Source organism: Heliconius melpomene, chromosome 20, assembly GCF_056956725.1.
Source record: "Heliconius melpomene rosina isolate 202511_hmr_F chromosome 20, ASM5695672v1, whole genome shotgun sequence".
Lineage (NCBI taxonomy): Eukaryota > Metazoa > Arthropoda > Insecta > Lepidoptera > Nymphalidae > Heliconius > Heliconius melpomene.
In genome coordinates, this window is record NC_140408.1 from 5,647,280 (window position 1) to 5,667,188 (window position 19,909).

Genomic DNA, 19,909 nt, shown 5'->3' on the forward strand with positions numbered 1-19,909 from the left:
CTTGACAAATAGATAAATACAACTGTTACAGATAAACAAAATTATCAACAAAAGTTCTGAGGTATCAGAAAAATCCAGTCGAAGTCACGTTATGTGTCTAAGGTTTTATTTATCAATATAACGCCCTAAATAATGTTGATTACTTTTGAGTTGTTGACATTTTATGGTACTGATAAACAATTACCGTACAGTTTGGAAAGTATTTATTAGGTACAATAAAATCGGTATCGGTACGTAACTAAAACAATTTTTTTCATAATAGTAACATTGGATCAGATGATTTTTGATTATATATTTTGACAGCTTACGTTAAAGCTACCATTTAAATAATTAGAGAAAAATAATGAAACTATCCGTGTGTAACTAAATCTTAATAAAATTCATCGATATGTAGTTAATTTTAAAGTAATATGCGTGAATTTGGTAAATTTGGTCCTTTAATTGGCGCAATAGATGAAGGCACATCAAATGTTAAATTTTTGGTGGGTTTTTATTCTTCAAATCCATTTTTTTTATTTTATGGTCTTTATGACTAAAACATATAAATTTATAGGTTTTTGCTGCGAATACGTCGGAAGTACTGACATACCATCAAGTAGCCTTAAGACGATTTAGTCCTCAAGAAGGATGGGTTGAACAAGATGCTTTAGAAATATTAAGCGCTGTATTGGAATGTATTGAAGTGTGTAATTTTTTTTATGATACAAGTATTTAGTCACATCATCATTTGATATACTCTCTTAATATTTTTCTAATATTGAGTAAATATTAATCATGGTTATTTTTCTGTACATGTTATCAGGTCACTATAGATAATTTAAAAAAACTTGATATAAATCCTGAAGATGTTGTGGGTATTGGGATTACAAACCAAAGAGAAACAACTATTGTGTGGAACTCAGCAACTGGAGAACCACTTTATAGTGCCATAGGTAGGATTCCACTGAGTTATAATCATAATTCATAGTTAGTTTAATACAATATACTCTTTATTGCACTTTGTGAAACACATTAATATCAAAAAATTGTTACATTTTTGAAATATTACCTATACCTATTATTTTAGATGTACAAGATACAAGTAAGTGAGTAATACAAAATAAGTTATTGTAGGTATAATAAACTATGACAACATTAACACTGATTACTTTTTTTTGCATAGTTATGTGTTCAACTCCCACTCAGAGGAATAAAATATTTCCATTTCCACACTGCTACGACAAATTAATGATGTCATTCTACAAAAGCACAAATATCTCTTATTGTTGGAGTGGATAAAATATATATCAAACTGCAAAAAATATAATTTTAATTGTATATTATTTAAGGAAAACTTATGCAAATTGACTACAATTATTTAAATATAATAATTCCAGTATGGTTAGATGTGAGGACCTCTAAAATAGTTGATGATCTACTCAAAACTAAAGGAGCACAATGTATCAACGCAGTCACACAAACCAGTGGACTACCTTTGTCTACATACTTCTCCTCAGTGAAATTAAGATGGTTGCTTCAGAATGTGCCCACAATAGAACAAGCTGTGAATGACGGTGAATGCATGGCTGGAACTGTGGATTCATGGTTAATATGGGTTAGTTCATTTAACTTATAAATATTTGCTTGAGCTATTTCCTATACTTGCAATTTCTTTTGATTATAAGCAGCCCGTCTACAGCTTTCTCCACTTAAACTATATGATTATAAAATGTTTTGTTGACTGTTAGTTACTTAAGCAGAAAAAGGTGGTTTCCCAATGTAAATCCTATATATTGTTCCACTACCTCCCAGTGGCGTAGTGAGAGGGGGACAAGGGGTTCATCATGCCCCAGGCGGCGCTCATAAAGGGGCGCCAAATAGTCCGCAAAACTATTTAAATATACATATGAAATTATATTGTGTTTGTGAGACACTTAAATTTTTTTTATATGTATAATGTTATTTCAATTGTATTTATCAGAACTAAATAATTTTTCAAACTTGGTCTTTGTCTTCTAGAATACAATATAACAAAACCTTGGATTGAATAATTTTCTACTCATATCTTATCACCCAGCTATTTGAATTTGAACTATTATTGGATTAGAATAAAATACTCATGAGACTGCGGTGTGCGGTCCAGTGTCTTTTCCTTGGCTCGCAAAGCAAAACTCACTGGAAGGGCAATAAGTCCTGTAACATCAGTCAGCGTTTCCAGCTTATTTACACTGGGTCATGTTCTGGTAGAAAGGGTGTGGCGGTTTTGCTTTCCGCAGAGCTTCAAAATGGACTCCTTGCAGTTGTGCCGCTTAATCAGTACCTATATTCCCTAGGCGGGCTGTAGAGCGGCCAAGTAGTTAGTTAGTTGGGGGGACTTGAATGGTCACGTCGGTAACGCTGAGTGAGCCGTATGACCGTGTTCACGGGGGTTTTGGACACGGTCTTCGAAATACAGAGGGAGAAAATATTTTGAGAACCTGTACTGCGTCTGCTCTGGCTATCGTGAATATGTTGTTCCAAAAGAATCCTCAGTACCTTATCATATAAGAGTGGGTCCCACTCAATTCAAATTGACTACTTATTGATCAGTCGGTGTCATATGGGCAGGATGACTAACTGTAAGGTTATTCCAGGCAAAAGAATGACGGCCCAACATCATAATGTTGAAGTTACGAGCAGCTCTCTAGTGTATAATATTTTTATTATTACAGAATCTTACAGGAGGCAGTCGTGGTGGAGTTCATGCCACAGATGTTACAAACGCTTCACGCACACAACTCATGTCATTGAAGACGTTGCAATGGGATAAAGGACTTTTACGATTCTTTGATATTCCAATAGAGATTTTACCAAAGATAAAAAGTTCGGCTGAAATCTATGGCTATATATCAACTGGTTCCCTTCTCGGCACACCTGTGGCAGGGGTATTATTATTTCTTTTCTGTATTTTTTCCAAAAAGGAGAGTCATTGTGATACACTACTAACCCACCCCCACACATTTCTTATTTCAGTGCTTAGGTGATCAACAAGCAGCTCTTGTTGGACAAAATTGTATGAGTTTTGGTCAAGTTAAATGCACATATGGGACTGGATGCTTTTTATTGTACAATACAGGTATGTATTTGTAGCTTCTCGCCGTATCCCGCATATAGCAGAGTTCGCAGATGGGTACCTATGACACTCAGTTCCTCACTTTCCGTCCAATTTCGGAGACATTGCGCGTTGAATACCAACACCTGCCAAATTTTTATTATCTTATGTGTAATTCAAAATAATTTTAATTAGCTAATGTGTAAAAAATATTATTGGCTCTTAACATGTTTGTAGGTGCTTATAGCTTACTAGGATTTAGGGCTGTCTGGCAGGAGATCAAAACCATCCTAACCGTCGCCTTAGGATGGGTTTAATCTTAGGACTTACGACGGATAACATCATTTCTAATATAATTACCAAGAAAATATAAAAAATTGAGCTTTATAATTTAACGAAAGTTAGATATAATTTTTTGCGTCTTATATACCGAATAACTGCTAAAGTAAACACTACTCAAATTCTATATTCACTAATAGTACATACTTACTGCTGTTGGGTATATGTGAACAGGAACTTTCAAGTTTTATAACGAAACAAGGGTCTTGTTTTTAATCCATGAGGAAAAGTTATTTATTAATTACAATTCTTGAATATGTCCATTAGAATTTAGTGTATAAAATTATAATATTAAAATTATTAAATAATCATTTAATCCTACAAAAGTAACCATTAGGATTTAGTTTAGATGCTTATTATATACAGTATGTCTATCACACACTAAAAACTGAGTCATTTAAAAAAAGTCCTAATTTTTGAAGCTAGTAAAAATGAAATAATTTAATCTTTCTTAATTTTTAGGTGAATCAATAGTGCATTCGCAGAATGGATTATTGACAACAGTGGCGTACAAACTTGGATCAAACGCTCCTCCAATATACGCGTTAGAAGGTTCAGTTGCTATAGCAGGTAACCTTTTTTTTTTCAATTTTTTTGGTTCATTTTGTATTCTGTATATAACAGGGTAAGCAGAGAACCTGGTTTTAACAAACTCCATTCCCCACTTTGAGCCCAATTTTTGAGACATCACATGTTGTATGAAGGTACTCATCACCACGCTTTATCTAACAAGAGCAAGGAAATGTTAATACTGCATTCTCCTGAGTGAAAATTAAACCTACAACCGTCTCACTTAAGTTGCGCCACGACACCTCTAATTATAATAAAACATTGTGCATTATACAGGTGACACATTGCAATGGTTGCAGGACAACCTTGAGATTATAGAAGATGTGTCTGATACAGAGTTTCTAGCGTCCCAAGTCTCTGAGGACGAAGAAGGTAGCATTAGTTTTGTACCAGCATTCAATGGCTTATATTCACCACATTGGAGAAAAGATGCCAGAGGGTAATGTTGGTTTTATATATATTTTTATATAAATTATTTGAAAGTCACATTTAATTGCTATAATTTTAAGAAATTAATCACAATTCAATGAAAAAAATATTTAATTTTTTGGAGTAAAATACGAAGAATATAATATGTACTTAATTTTATTGGTCCTCCCGTTCTCGTTTCAAGTTTCTCTCCCTTCATCTTTATCAGAAAGTTAAACTTTAAAATCGTTTACCACCCAATTTTAAAAAACTAAATATTAACAGAATAATTCGAATTTTAAATAAAATACACATTTTGCATATATTGAACCTGTTAGAATATTTTTTGATCGAGAAAGATCAAGACAAATTACAAGAGTTACACATGGACACCTGCGGGGACGTCCCTAGGGGAGTCCGTATATCTTCTATGTAAAGTATGTGTCGCATAATGCAGAGTGATGTGCGGCATCAGTGGGTCAACGCGGCGGGCGCACGTGGCGCGCGCGGCTCTGGCGGCGGTGGCGCAGCAGGTGCGCGCGGTGGGCGCGGCCATGGCGGCCGACTGCGCGTCGCTACGCCGCCTGCTTGCCGACGGCGGCATGGCGCAGAACGGCCATCTAATGCAGATGCAGGCGGATCTGCTTGGCGTGCCTGTGGTATGTCGTGTTTTTAAAGGGATGTGATTAAGCGAAACTAAATATGAATGAATACTGCTTTGATTTTTAAATTTTAACTCTCTTGCTATTTTTACTCAATTGCCTGGATGACCAGGGTAACAAGTCTTAAAATTATTCCTTTAGGTTTTTTTTTTCAACTAATTTATTATTTATTATATTTAATAGAAAGTACATGTTATTTTCGCAAACATGTATAATCTGTCGTAACTTAAGTAACTTTCTTTAAAAGAGTTAAGTGTTATAAATTAACATGCAAGATACATTGAGAAGCTTCAAATAAAAGCTTCTTCTATATTATATACTAGCGGACGCGCTTAGCTTCGCTTGCGTATTTAGGGGTGAATTCTAATAAACTATGAAACATGTGTTCAATGAAATATTTTTAAGAGTCTAAATTTCAAATTTTATAAAAATCTGTGGCGTTTTAAAGATTTTTCCAAACAAACTTTCAACCCCTTATTTGCACCCTTAGGGGGTGAATTCTAGAAAACCATGAAACACGTGTTCAATTAAATATTTTTAAGAGTCTAAATAGCAAATTTTATAAAAATCGGTGGCGATTTAAACATTATTCCATACAAACTTTCAACCCCTTATTGGCACCCTTAGGGGGTAAATTCTAAAAAACCGTGAAACACGTATTCAATTAAATATTTTTAAGAGTCTGAATTTACAATTTTATAAAAATCGGTGCAGATTTAACTTTTTTTCCATACAAACTTTCAACCCCTATTTCACCCCTTTAGGGTTAAAATTTTTCAAAACCCCTTCTTAGTGGATGTCCAGATTACAAAAGTAAACATCTGTCCAAATTCCACGTTTCTACCATCAGCGGTTACGGCTGTGCGTGCGTCTTACCTCAGTCAGTGAGGACAAGTCCTTTTATATATATAGATAGATAAAGATTTATTTTAACACAAATTAAACATTTTTTACACCACAATATATAATAATAATAATAATAATAATAATAACACTTTATTGCACTTTTACAATTGGAATATACATTTGATATACACAGTACATACAGGATCAATGTGCAATGGCGGCCTTATCGCTAAGAGCGATCTCTTACAGGCAACCGACAATACAGGATATATAAAACACAAATGCAGAACGGTGCAAAAAGTACAGTATTACTTAAAATATCTTTTACAAACATATACCTAAATAAACTTACATAAATTAATTAATACATACATACACATATATAAATATAAATACACATATATACATACATAGATACATATATACATACATACACAAATATTCATACATAAACTAAGTGTTATAAAATCAGTTTATGGACTGTTCCAGGTAGTATTGTTTAAGACGACGTTTAAATATTGAAACCGTCTGAGATTTTCTAATATTCACCGGCAGCTCATTCCAGAGCTTTACTGTCTTGACAGTAAAGGAGTCGCCATAGCATTTTGATCGGGACAGAGGTACTTCAAGGAGATTGTCAGTGCGGGAACGGAGACATTGGACATGAAGGGAATTCGACCCCAAGAACTTAAACCGTTCTTTAAGGTACGAAGGAGTAATAGGATGATAAAGGATGGTATAAAGGAGAGTGAGGGAATGTAGATTACGCCTGTGTTTTATTGAGAGCCATTTCAGTTGAGCACGAAACTGTGACACATGGTCGTACTTTCTAATTCCAAATATAAATCTTATAATAGTATTTTGCAAACGCTCGAGCTTATTAAGCAGTTGCTGAGACAAATCCAGATAGCAAGAATCGGCGTAATCTAGAATGGGAAGGAGAAGAGTGTGGGCTAAGGATATTTTGGTTTTCAATGGTAAGAGGTTCTTCCATCTTCTTAGTCCCCCTAAGGCGGAGAAAACCCTACGACTAAGCTCAGAAACGCGGGGTGACCAGGAAAAAGTGCTATCCATTCTCATCCCCAAGTTCACAACACTCTCACTAGGCTCTAAACATATATCATCAAGCGAAACCGATGGTAAAGGTACATGTAATTTAAACAGTTGCTTAGCGTTTCCAAAAATACATAACTGGGATTTATTTGGGTTTAAAGAAAGCCCAAATGATTTACACCAGATACTTATTAACTGAAGGTCGGAGTTAATTTTAGCAACCGCACTAGAAATTTCACTCGTGGCTACGGTTGTATAAATTTGTAAGTCATCAGCGTAAAGATGATAAGAAGACGATATATGTAGAGTGAGAGTGTTAATGAAAATGGAAAAAAGGAGAGGAGACAGCACACCACCCTGAGGCACGCCAGCGCTAATATGGCTTAGTGAGGATTGTCTACCATCCAGTATGACACTCTGTCTGCGGCCGCGTAGGTATGAAGAAAACCATTCAGTAGCTGTTGAGGAAAAATTTATAGACTTTAATATGGCTAGCAATATATCAAAGTCAACAGAATTGAAGGCATTTGAAAAGTCTAGCAGAACAAGTAGAGTAACTTGCTGGTTGTCAATACCGAATCGAATATCATCACAGACTTTACTAAGTGCAGTTACTGTGCTATGTCCAGGGCGGAAACCTGATTGGAAAGGGGACAGGATATTATTATTATGTAAAAATAGATATAGTTGCTCATGAACAATACGTTCTAGGACTTTGGACAGGAAGGGAAGAACGGAAATCGGCCTATGGTTAGAGAAGGATTTTGGATTGGACGTTTTGGATGTTTTTGGGATAGGGATCACTAGTGCATGGCGCCAAGCATCAGGAAATTCACTGGACGAAAGGGAGAAGTTAAAGATATGGGATAAGACAGGAAGAACATAATTAAGTGATAACATAATCATACGACGACTAATGTTATCATAGCCAGTAGCATCCGATTTAATGGCTATCACGTGCTTACGGATTTGTGCCGTAGAGATGGGTGTGAAAAGGAAAGGAGGTGAAGGATTCGGAAGTAGTGACAGTGATTGAAGGGTGTTTAATTTAGTGTTGTCGTCCATCTTATTGACATTCGTAAAGAAATTATTCAGTGAGTCTAAATCCATACAGTTGCTTAAGATTGATGTATGCCTAGTGCGCCTACCTCCTATTCCCATCGCATTCAGAAATTTCCAAGTTTTTGCAGGACTCCTGGGGTCTATAGATGAAAAAATATGGTTACGTCGCGCATCTCTGCAAGCCTTGTTACATCTGTTCCGTAGTTTTTTGTACCTCTGAAGATTTGCATCCGTAGGATTCATTTTATATTTGGACTTTGCAGTGTTGCGTTTAACCATAAGTATCTTAATATCTTGCGTTAACCACGGAGCAGGGAGATGTTTTATTTTTATTGGTCGGAGCGGCGCGTGAATGTCGAAAAGCTCAATTAATATGGAATTAAAAATATTTAATTTATCATCGATAGTACCTGCATTAAAAATGCAATCCCAGTCGATACGACTAAGATCACTCATGAATTTTTCGCTATCGATGTTATTGAAGGATCTTCGCATCACTACCGACGGCTTTAGCTTGGGTGGTCGTATTTTGTACGATAGGTAAACGAGGTCGTGATAGGAGAACGCTTCTGCTGAGATTTGTCCGAAGGTAGCTACGCGCTCTTTTGATGAGACAACCATGAGGTCCAGCAAGGATGGCACACAACCAGGAAAGAGGTGGGTTGCATTCGTCGGAAGGATATTTAGGTTAGAGCTATTAATTATGGTTTTAAGCCGAGTTGCGCGTGTGTCTTTCTTAATGAGACATGTGTTAAAGTCGCCCATTATGATGGAGTGGTCAACTTCTGGCACATATTTTTCTAAAAGAATCTCGAACGAATCAAAATAATTCACATGTATGGTGGGACTATAAAAGACACCCAGTAAAATCTTAAGAGTGCCAAACAGGACCTCTATAAGGATATGTTCCGATGAATTTGAGTAAGCTGAAGGCGATTTATCCAATATTGAAAAGGGAATGTGGCTCCTAAGATAAATAGCTACTCCCCCTCCACCTTTCCCTGTCCTATCGTTTCGTATCAGATGAAAACCTGGTAGGGCATATGCAGTTGATGGTAAACTGGGTTTGAGAAATGTCTCTGATACGAGTACTGCATGAACATCTCTTACATTAAATGAGTCAAGGAGGTCTGGATAATGGGCTGGTATGCTTTGCGCATTGATATGGACTACATTAAAATTTTTTGAATAAATTTTAAGTTTGGTGTCTAATATTGAGTTGAGAGGATCAGAGATGCTATGACAACTATCGTCGGATGTTGTAGAAACGCACTGGTGAAAAGAATTATCAGATATACTACCACTATAAACACTATCATTATTATACATACTAACAATAATTTAATATTAATACACAAATATTATAAAAGTATGTATTATATTATATTTAAATATATATAAATATAGATAATATAAATATTAATGACAATATATATAAAATAATATTAAATAAATTAGAACTGTAATGCGACACTTTATCCAACCGTCAGCAGTATTTTAAAGTTACTACTATAAGAAAAATAAAATAAATAAACAAGACTAGTTATCGTATAACGAGACGATTTTAGCGACATATATTATCTATCACTATGTAGATGTCGACTGTCATTATTGCGTTTGTTTATATCGCTTAATAAAAAGAAAATGAAAGTAGTGGGTAAACTTACATATAGTTAACTATAAACAACATTATTAAATATTAAGAAGCAAACAAATAGTAGATAAGTGTGGACTAAAGAAAGAAAGAAAGCATACAACTTAATAGTAAAAACTTCACTAAATCTGTGAAACAGAAGCGTAAACAAACAGGTTACTTTTTTACAACTCTTCTCATTGGACGAACAGTTGGCTTGGTTGCAGCAGCTAACTTGACAGTAGTGGGAGCGCATGTGCCTTGAATTCGAGGTTCCAAATTGGTGGATATACAATCAAGTTCCGCACAGTGAACTATAGTATGACGCTTACCGTCCGGGCCAATAACAATTACAAAGCCGTCTTTTGTCCAGCATTTAGAGATACCAAACCGCTGTCTTGCCAGCATAAAAGTTTCATGTCTGGCCTTGGTTAGAAATTCAGAGAGAGTGATACCTGTGTTCTTAAGTGTTGATTTTGAGTACCATATTCGATTCCTAAGCGATTGGTCTCTGAACTTGACTAAAATGGGCCTTGACTTCCCTGGGGAGATTTTACCCAGGCGCTGGCATCTACTGACGTCATCTGTACAGAAATCTGAGACTTTGAGTTGTTTTGTCAGCACCTGGATCACTTGCGATGCAGTGTCCTCATTGCTTTGTTCAGTGACACCATGTAATAACAATATTTTTCTACGACTTCGCATTTCCATGTTGTCATACTGTTTAGTAAGAATCTGCACCTGAAGCTGAAGCCCCTCCAGAGCATTCAACACAAAAGATCTAAAAGTATTGAACTGTGCTGTAATGTTAGTTGTTGGGCTTGCCGTGTTGTTTGCATTGCTTAAACTTTTTTGAAATTCAGCCATTTGAAAATTGAAGTGCTGTGTCAGCTCATCAATCGAGTGCTTAATAGACTCCATAGTAGTGCTTGAGAATATCTTAAAGAATATACAGTACGTAATACACAGTTGCTTCAAGGTTACTTAAGGTCACTTGTAACACACAATTATACTTCTTATAGAATGATGGATATTTTTTTAAAGGAATCACACTGCTGGCAGGTTCGACAACTTAACTCATTACTTTTATATAGTAAACACTTGTAAAAACTATTTTAAAAATTAATAAATTATGAGAGCTCTAAAATCAGCTGTTGTCACTTTTGCACCTACCCTCGAGAAAAAAAAAAAAAAAAAAAAAAAAAAAAAAAAAAAAAATATATATATGTCAGTATACTTAAAAAATTATATGAACTATTTGCTTTAGATAAGACCGCTAATGATGGAGAGTACAGCGTTGGGTGCGGCCATAGTGGCGGGGCGAGCGTTACGAGTGTGGCCCGCGACCACGCCCAGTCCGCCTGCTGACACCTTCTTACCAACTATCTCTAACGAAGGTAGCATTATTTACAGTACGGTCGCCGAGTTGTTGCCGCTATGACATTAGATTTACTGATTTTTGCGCATTGTTTACTCGGCTAGAAAAGATAAATCATAAGATTTCAGCCGCGAAGCCATCTACAGCTAACTTCAGGGCGGCTACAACTCGTTCACTACTGTACTGTACTGTAGCATTTATAATACACATGTAAAATGTTTGATGTAGATGTTTAGCAAGACTCGGTAAGCTTCCACTAACTGCAAACTTTCACAAATGCTTGATTTACACTTATCGTTTATGAGAACCTAGTATTAAGACACTCCGTTCCCCACTTTCCGCGGTATTCTGCCGGCGCAATGAAAATATAAATGTAAAAAAAATTGTATTTCCTCGAGTGGTAATCGAACCCACAACCGTCGCGTTACAGTCGCACCCGTGTCCCGCTGCGCCACGGCGACTTCTAAATTGAAAATTATATTTAATAACATTAAAACTACTTTAAAAAAATGTATATATTAAGTGAAACAAATACTTTTCTGAAAATCGTATCGAAATCAGTTTTGCCAACAGTAGGGGACTATGTAATAGCCTTTATAAAACTGATGCAACCCATTAAAAATAATAGCATCAAATGTGTGTCATGTTTAAATAATATATTTAATTGCAGAAAGGGAAATACGCCGTGTTCGATGGGAAGCAGCTTTAGAGAGATGTTTGGGTTGGGCCAATGAAGATGATGAAAAAAGTCAATTAGAGACAGGTAAATAAATATTTATATGCACTAGCCCGACTAAAAGTTTGTCTGTATATACAAATGTCGTGGATTCGATTCGTACTCGGGGGGTTTTCATTTCCTCATTCTGATAAAAAGCTAAAGCTTTGAATCTCGTAACTCAACAGACAATGCCTCGGAAATTGAGAAATGGAGTGCTTTATCACTAAGATCTCTCCGCCGACCGCATAAAAGACTGCATATGCGAAATATATCTTGAAAATTAAAAATAATCTATCACACTATATTGTGACACACTTGGATCGTTATATAAATGTGTAATCTTGTTACAGTTGAAGTGGATTATACAACAGCAGTGTTGCCATCTGGCTTATTCTTCTTAGGAACAGCTCTACTTGTAATATTAGCGGACAAATTTAAAGTTATGTAGAGAATAGTGTTTCACAAATTAGTCATTAAAATACCTCCAAGTGTTAGTCAAATAAAACACAGTATTAACATATTGTTATTTATGTTACCGCTATATATTAAAAAAATTATATTCAAATGTTATGTTTAATTAAACAATTTATGTGAAATTATAAAAGTTTATTACCTTAAATAAACAAAATACATTTAGATGATGATACATGGACATTCTATTGCAAGGATAAAATACAAGTTATCTTAGCCTTTTATAACAGCAATGGGTCTTAATTTAACTGTCTTTTTACTTATACCAGCAGCATGACAAGTGTTAACTACATCAGTTACATTTTTATAAGATTCGGGAGCTTCTTCCATCACCAGCTTTGGTGATGCAACTCGAATAGAAATGCCCATTGTTTCTAATTTAGTTAATACTTCCTTATAATCTATATTACGTCTAGATTTGGCACGAGAGAGAGCACGCCCCTGCGCAAAAAAACAAGTATAAATTAATAAATATATATATAACACTAATGTAGTAATATCTATAGTTTAAGAGATATATAAAAATATTATTTAAATAGTAATAGGTTGTCACAACCCAGTTTTAAATATGATGGTTGTAGGTTTGATCCTAATTTTGAAGGTATGAATTATTTTTATACACCAGAGGGTGATGTGCATGGTTCTGGGTTCTCCCATAAATGTAAAGAAACCAATAATATAAAAAATATTATATCATAAAAATGAATAGTAGTGCGGAGACACAAGCTTGTAACTATAAATGTGACAGATTTTGAGTTCGATTCCAGGAAATGAAATATTTACTATTTTCATCAAAATCTTCAGAAAGCATGGGGAGCAGTGTCTTAACACTACCTAACCCTGCTACATCTAGAAAACAGTGATGCTGAAAAAAAAAACAAATATAAAAAAACATACAGCTCCATGGCAGGTAGATCCAAATGTTTCAGTCATAGCTTGATGAGTACCAGTTAGGACATAGCTGCAAGTACCCATGGAGCCTCCAATCAAAATAGGCTGTCCTGTCAATTGGTAATCTACTGGTATAAGAGGATGATGTGGAGGAAATGCTCTAGTTGAACCCTACAGAATAAAAATATTATATTATCATTAAAGAAAAAAAATCAATGAAATAGTAATTTATTTAGACTAATTGAATAATAAAACATTTAATTTATTCAAGGAATAATGCTTTAACATCATACCTTCCTATGAACCAGTAAAGTTTTCAGTTGTCCATCAATAACATGTTCCTCCATCTTAGCTATATTATGAGAAACATCATAAATTACATGCATGTCTAAGTCATCTGGGGCCATTTTGAATTGCTTAGCAAAAGCCTGACGAGTTAGGAATGTCATTGAGGTTCTGTTCACCCAAGCAAAGTTAGCAGCAGCTGCCATTGCCTTCAAATAATCCTGTCCCTCAATTGAATTGATCCTGGCACATGCTAACTGACGATCATTAACATCAATTTGATCTCTTTTCATAGCTTTCTCCATTTGGACCAATGCATCAGTTGCTACTTGATGGCCAAAACCCCTACTTCCAGAGTGAATCATCACACACACTTGACCAATTCTTTCTATTCCCATTTTCCCAGCAGCAAATTTGTCATATATCTCATCTATTACTTGGATTTCAGCATAATGATTACCAGCACCAAGAGTACCAAGTTGAGGTAAACCTCTCTTCTTAGCTCTGAGACTCACTTTAGAAGGATCAGCATTGAGCATACGACCATACTCTTCACAATGTTCCTTGTCTTCTGCCCATCCATACCCTTCTCTTAAACTCCAATCCATGCCCATTTCTAAAGCCTCCTCCATATCCCTAGCATTCATAGGTATAATTCCAGTGGAGCCCACTCCAACAGGGATATGATCAAAAAGACTTTGGGCTAGTTGCTCCTAAAAGTAGTGTACAATATGTTTTTATGAAATTTTTAAACAGCTTATCCAAAGTAGTCACAAGACAACAAGTTTAGAAAAGTTAGTGACAAGACGCTTTGTTCCACCATTATTAATGTGATTTAGAAAATTTATTAAACAATTGTGTACCTTTATTGGTTGTACATCCTTTTCATGTAAATTTGTTCTTAAAAGCCGCACTCCACAGTTGATATCAAAACCCACACCTCCAGGAGACACAATAGATTTTGGATTAGACATATCAAATGCTGCCATATTACCTATAAATAATTACAAATAAATATTGCAAGAAGGTTTGTTTAACTTCAATAACTATTATAGCTTTGTAACGAGAAATTATAAAAATATATTACAATTACAGGATTTTTTTTTATATTATAGGAGATTATTAAATTACAAATATTCTAATATTGGTGAATAAGATGCATTGTATATGATAAATAAGTGGTACAGGAACATGATGTCAATAGTAAGTTATTACAGGATGGGGGTTGATTTTAATATACCTTGATTGATTTTAGAGAGCATAATGTTATTGCAAATGCAGGAAGGTCCTTGTAAGATAAATAGTGGGATGCAAAGGTATGACAGAATTTTATATTTTGGTCATCCATTGTGTTGGATGACTAAAATATAAAATTGCTGCACTACTTAATACTTACCAATTGCAAATCCGTATCCTGAATGAATATCTGGTAGTCCGACTGAGCGGCCAACAATTCCTGGCAGCGCTGCTACATTTGCTATTTGTTTGACTCCCGGTAAAAACCCTCCTGTCATGCCGGGCCGGCAAGAATTTCTCAATTCATCTAACATTAGCTTTTCAAGAGTATTATTAACGTAAAATATTCCTTCAACATTCATATTTGGTTGAAAGCCCTTTTTAATTCTCCAGCAATGCGGATTTATTTTTTCTAAATACTTTAACTCTTCGTCGTACTGTCTTACAACCATTTTTTATATTTTCTCAGATAGTTTATTCGTAAAAACTATATATAAATAAGAATAAAAAGAAAAACTTATATTTCCACTCTGTTAAATTATTTTTAAAATAATTAAAATGATTCGATGGGAGCAAAGCTGTTAAATTTATTAACCATTAAAATTATAGAACTCAAGACTCACTATTGACAACATCAAAAGTAAGTGACAATTGACAAAATTTTACAAACATTGTTTTAGAACGAACGATTCACAATATCGTCTATGATAGACTGTGAAATGTAGCATTTTTCTATTGGATTCGTAGTCATTACTACTAAATAATATTTTTAAAGCAACTTGTTCGATAAAAAAACGTCTCTTCGATCGTATATTTTTAAATATTTGTACCCCAGCTACTATACATCTAATAGCACGTTTTTACGCTATTAGATGTATAGTAGCTGGGGTGTGAAGGCTTGCTAAGCTTCTACAAACACCAATGTCTAAATATGTGTGATTTGAGATTGCTTGCGAGAGATTGTCGCCAATCGGGATTTTAAGCCAAGTAATAAAAAATTATACACATAAATTTTTGGTAGCTTAATATAAGGACAGATAAAAAAACAGATTATAAATAATTTTGATGGTTATAGTATAGACATGCCTATTATTTTATAATAAATTAATAATCTGTGGATGGTTTCATAACCATTCTTTAGTGGAAATTAGTAGAAATCAAAATATTAAAAATATTTGGTGATATTGTGGTATATTAAGTATTTGGTGTGGGCAAAACGGGCAAATTTAATAGTCATGGCCGCGTTAATAAAATTGCGTCACATGCCCATAATTCAACGCTCCGTTTGGAATAATTTTATTAAAACTATCCGAAATATTTCCACTTCGAAAAAAAATAGCGATACAGCAACTCCAGCTGCTAGCGAATGCACAAACGAAGATAAAAATTGGGTGAGCTACGGTTTTGACTACAAAAGCAAAGAAGAAGATACAAATGCTCACCATGCATCTTACTTCTTCTCTGTAACCTTATGCCTTGTATTTGGAGGTTTCGCATGGGCCTATGCACCTGATGTACACATGAGAGATTGGGCCCAAAGAGAAGCTTACTTAGAATTGCATCGCCGTGAAAAAGCAGGATTACCACCCATTGATCCCAATTATGTTAATCCCAAAACAGTGAAATTACCATCTGAAGATGAACTTTGCGATGTTGAAATTATTATTTAATGTAAATAAAGTGTACTTTTGTTGAAACTTGACCTTTTGTAGATAGCTATTATTTAAAGTCATAGTAAAATAAAAAATATATTATTTTAAAATTTATTAAGCTGGATATTAAATAAGTTGTCCTAATTGTAACTTTTTCTTAATTTTTGTATTATTTTACAATTCTATCTCTTAGAATGTTATAACAGATAAAGTAACAAACTACCTTGTCCTACATTTTATGAGGCAGTTATGGTGCAGAAATTGGGCAGTGTGTGCAGAATACAGTGTCTTAACATTTACCTCAAACCTCAACAAAGTTGCCTACCCTGCCATATACAAGACCATGTCTACATATAAAGTTTTCAATAAAAAAATAAACAATGTCGATACCATATTCATTGTATAATTGTCTAAATATAAAAATGGTTTCAATCAGTTTTGATAATGTAGTTTGTTTTCATATAACTAATATAAAAAAAAGTATATTTAAAAGTTTATTTTATATTTACAAGATCTTGCTTATGCTTTTATCTGAGAGTTGTATTAGACACATTGACACAAGTGCCCAAGAAAACACACTGCAGGTGCAACTGATTAAATGGAAATAATTTGTCTGATGTACATAATACAGCTTCTAACTTTCCTCAACAAAAGAAGTATCTAACAATTTTTCAATTCAAACCACTACTTCTTGAGAATAGTGCATGCAACCAAAGAAACTTCACTTTTATAATATTAGTATTTTATTAAAATCTGATTATAAAAATATCCTTATTGAGACAGATTTTCATGTGTTGCTTGAGTAACCATGACTACAACGAGATAACATGAGTTTAGAGTTGACTGCACCAGGTGTTCGAGGACTTTGCGTAAGAAAGGAAGAATTGAAATTGGACGGTAGGTACTCACTATCACAAGTTTAACTATTCTTTTTGGTTAATTAGAGCCCAGTCGTGATGCAGGGGCACAAAATGTGACTAAAACCAACCGATTCGATTTCAATCCCCACTCGAGGAGATGAAATATTTATTTAAATTTATATTTCTTTCTTCTTCGCTCTGGTGTGGAGGGAAAGGGCAGCGTTGAATTCTGTCACCTCAACACGCAATGCTCTAGAAACGGCAGAAAATGGCAAACGAAGATTTTATCAATGAAATAAAAAAGATTATTGCATTTATAATGATTTTACTTTAACAATTTTTCCACCGGTTAATACTCCAAAAACACTACCTCCTGTAGGTGCGATTAAGGCATTAATACAAGAGCCTAAATTCATCTCTCCGTCTGGTTGCAATTTATTTTCGGCAATTTTCCATCGCCGTATAAAACCGTCCCAGCCGCCAGTCCAGACAATATTATCGCTTACTGACACACTAGTTACAATCATATCGCTCACCTGTATTAAAAAATATTATTATTTTAATTTACAATATATTATAGATAATATAAAAAAATACTGATAGTAATAATAGGAAAATTGCAATACAAAAACATTAGGCGCAATATTATTATTATTAAAATTTAATACGCCAAAATACATTGAGAACTTATATTAAATTAATAAAATACCTTAACTTCGTGTAATTTCTTAAACTTTGTATCCAGCGAAGCCTCATGAAGTTGAAGATTATTTCCTCCTCTGCTGGTGACCACTAAATATGATCCGAAAACCCTCAACGGTGCACGACCTTCCATAACATGTTGCGTTATGAAACATTCTTTAGAATGCTCTATAAAAAAATTTTTCATTAATGGAACATGTTATATGTACCAAAATTCAAAAAACATTTAAATGTTTTTCTGCTCTACATACCAGGCTTAACTTCTGTAACGGTTACGTAGAGATCACGAGCAGTAAACATAAACGGTGGATTTATTGCGATATCTTTTACTTCCTCTAAAACATTATATTTGGCTTTTAGTACATTGTCTTTATATACATAAATCTGTAATGATAAATTACAACCTTTTTTATATGAAGTAATTATTTAATTTATTTTTGTAATAAATTAAATAATTAATTAATATTTTTATGGAAAAATATAGTCAAATAATATTTACATTTCCTAATTCATCACCAGCGTATACATATTTGTCGCATACTGTTATTGATTCTATATCGGCCTCGGAGGCAGGTAATTCTGCAATCTTTTCACCATCAGAAGTCCATATTCTGACACCTCCATCGTTAGACGATGAATATACTTTTCCATTACTCGCCGCTAATGCGAACAATTGCACACTATGGGCTTCCCACGAGGTTATAGGCTTTAGATTATCATCAAAGCTCTGTTTAAAGAAATGTTCTGTTAAAAATCCACTAAGTACCTATATCTGTTTTAAAATCTACAGTAAATACCTATTTATACAATATTTTCTCATCTTTAGTGCATCATATACTTAATAAGTTTTATTTTACTCATTGTATTATAATTTTTAAAAAAATTTCATGTATAAAAATAAATTATCTACTGTAGTTAATTTACATTGTTTACTAAAATAAAAACGTTGCTAATAATGGTTTTAATAAACAGTAGATTGTAAAAAGAAAAAAATAGCTTAAAAGAAGTCTTTTACAATTATCCCAGCAATTAAAAAACCACAGACTATAGGTACCAATGAAGGTTTTTAATATTAATATAATAACTTACGAGAATAGAACCGTTTTCAGCGCCAACAAATAATCTATTGCTCCATGAAACTACACAAGGTTCTGTATCAATTTTTGTTTCTGCTTCAATACTTAAACTCATTTTATCTAGTTGCAGCCCTTTAATAAATTTTGCGTGCGTCTCGTTTCATGAAAACATTGTCAGACACTACCTAGTTCAAGTAGAACCGTCCAAACGTGTGACCAAAATAGCACGAGTGTGGACTAAAATAAATATACGCGTGATATGGAGATATTTTCTAGATTAATCTGAAAATTAGGATTAGGTTTAGGCATTTTTCAAAACAAACAAATTAAAAATTTCCTTAATTTGGAACGACGTATACAAAAAACATAGCTCTCAAAATCTGCAAGCTGAAGTGGCAATGGGCAGGCGACCCAGTCTCGGCAAAAGGAGCACAAACCTTCCTCCAACCGACCCACAACCTTAAGAAGACAGCAGGAATTCGCTGGATTCAAAGGGCGCAGGACCGGATGGAGTGGCGAGAATTAGGGGAGGCCTATGTCTAGCAGTGGATGTTGAAAGGCTGATGGATGGATACAAAAAAATATCAAGTAAATCAGATACTTCATGCCAAATAGATCGACACCCGATGCTATCGGTGCACCACTACAGCATCAATCTCAATATTTATAATCTATTTCATATAGGTATCATAACATAATAGTAATTTACAGTAAGACTAATTTAAGTGTACAATATCTCCATATAGCTAATAAAGCACCTAAGAATGCTAATCAGGGCACAAATCAAGAAGAAATTCAAATTACATAGAATATTTTTGTATCTGGCTCTAAGGTTATCAAAGTCCTATAGAAAATATATGCTCTTAGTTATGGTTATACCATATGTGACAACTATGAACTAACATATCTCAGTCATTAATATTTTGTTATTAGGCACTGTCCATACTATACCAAAGTACTAAATAGTATAGCTATTTATTGTTAACTTTACAAGGCT

The 19,909-nt window shown here is 34.2% G+C and overlaps 4 protein-coding genes across 5 annotated transcripts; 2 read left to right on the forward strand and 2 right to left on the reverse strand.

Annotated features, from left to right (window-relative positions):
* The first annotated feature begins 274 nt into the window (after window positions 1–274).
* On the forward strand, window positions 275–12,343 carry LOC146527689 (glycerol kinase 2-like). 2 transcript variants are annotated; one of them, XM_085204233.1, is made up of 12 exons: window positions 278–482; window positions 554–682; window positions 803–932; window positions 1,377–1,594; window positions 2,691–2,903; window positions 2,992–3,094; window positions 3,872–3,979; window positions 4,256–4,418; window positions 4,845–5,046; window positions 10,911–11,040; window positions 11,692–11,784; window positions 12,090–12,343. In XM_085204233.1, the coding sequence occupies exons 1-12, from the start codon at window positions 411–413 to the stop codon at window positions 12,185–12,187; spliced, it is 1,659 nt and encodes a 552-aa protein (XP_085060359.1). In that variant the 5' UTR covers window positions 278–410; the 3' UTR covers window positions 12,188–12,343. The 2 variants fall into 2 exon arrangements, with proteins under 2 accessions (XP_085060360.1, XP_085060359.1); XM_085204234.1 differs by lacking the exon at window positions 554–682 and having other exon boundaries at window positions 275–482.
* On the reverse strand, window positions 12,325–15,247 carry RtcB (RtcB RNA ligase). Its single transcript, XM_085204235.1, has 5 exons — window positions 14,783–15,247; window positions 14,250–14,380; window positions 13,395–14,099; window positions 13,108–13,272; window positions 12,325–12,651 (listed from the first exon to the last, which is right to left on the reverse strand). Exons 1-5 carry the CDS (start codon window positions 15,072–15,074, stop codon window positions 12,424–12,426), a joined length of 1,521 nt encoding a protein of 506 aa, XP_085060361.1. The 5' UTR covers window positions 15,075–15,247; the 3' UTR covers window positions 12,325–12,423.
* Window positions 15,083–19,129, reverse strand: LOC146527691 (uncharacterized). Its single transcript, XM_085204252.1, has 5 exons — window positions 18,926–19,129; window positions 18,336–18,563; window positions 18,088–18,220; window positions 17,844–18,004; window positions 15,083–17,670 (listed from the first exon to the last, which is right to left on the reverse strand). Exons 1-5 carry the CDS (start codon window positions 19,025–19,027, stop codon window positions 17,449–17,451), a joined length of 846 nt encoding a protein of 281 aa, XP_085060378.1. The 5' UTR covers window positions 19,028–19,129; the 3' UTR covers window positions 15,083–17,448.
* On the forward strand, window positions 15,858–16,324 carry NP15.6 (NADH dehydrogenase [ubiquinone] 1 beta subcomplex subunit NP15.6). The gene has a single exon (XM_085204262.1). It carries the CDS (start codon window positions 15,858–15,860, stop codon window positions 16,290–16,292), a length of 435 nt encoding a protein of 144 aa, XP_085060388.1. The 3' UTR covers window positions 16,293–16,324.
* Window positions 19,130–19,909: the final 780 nt, after the last annotated feature.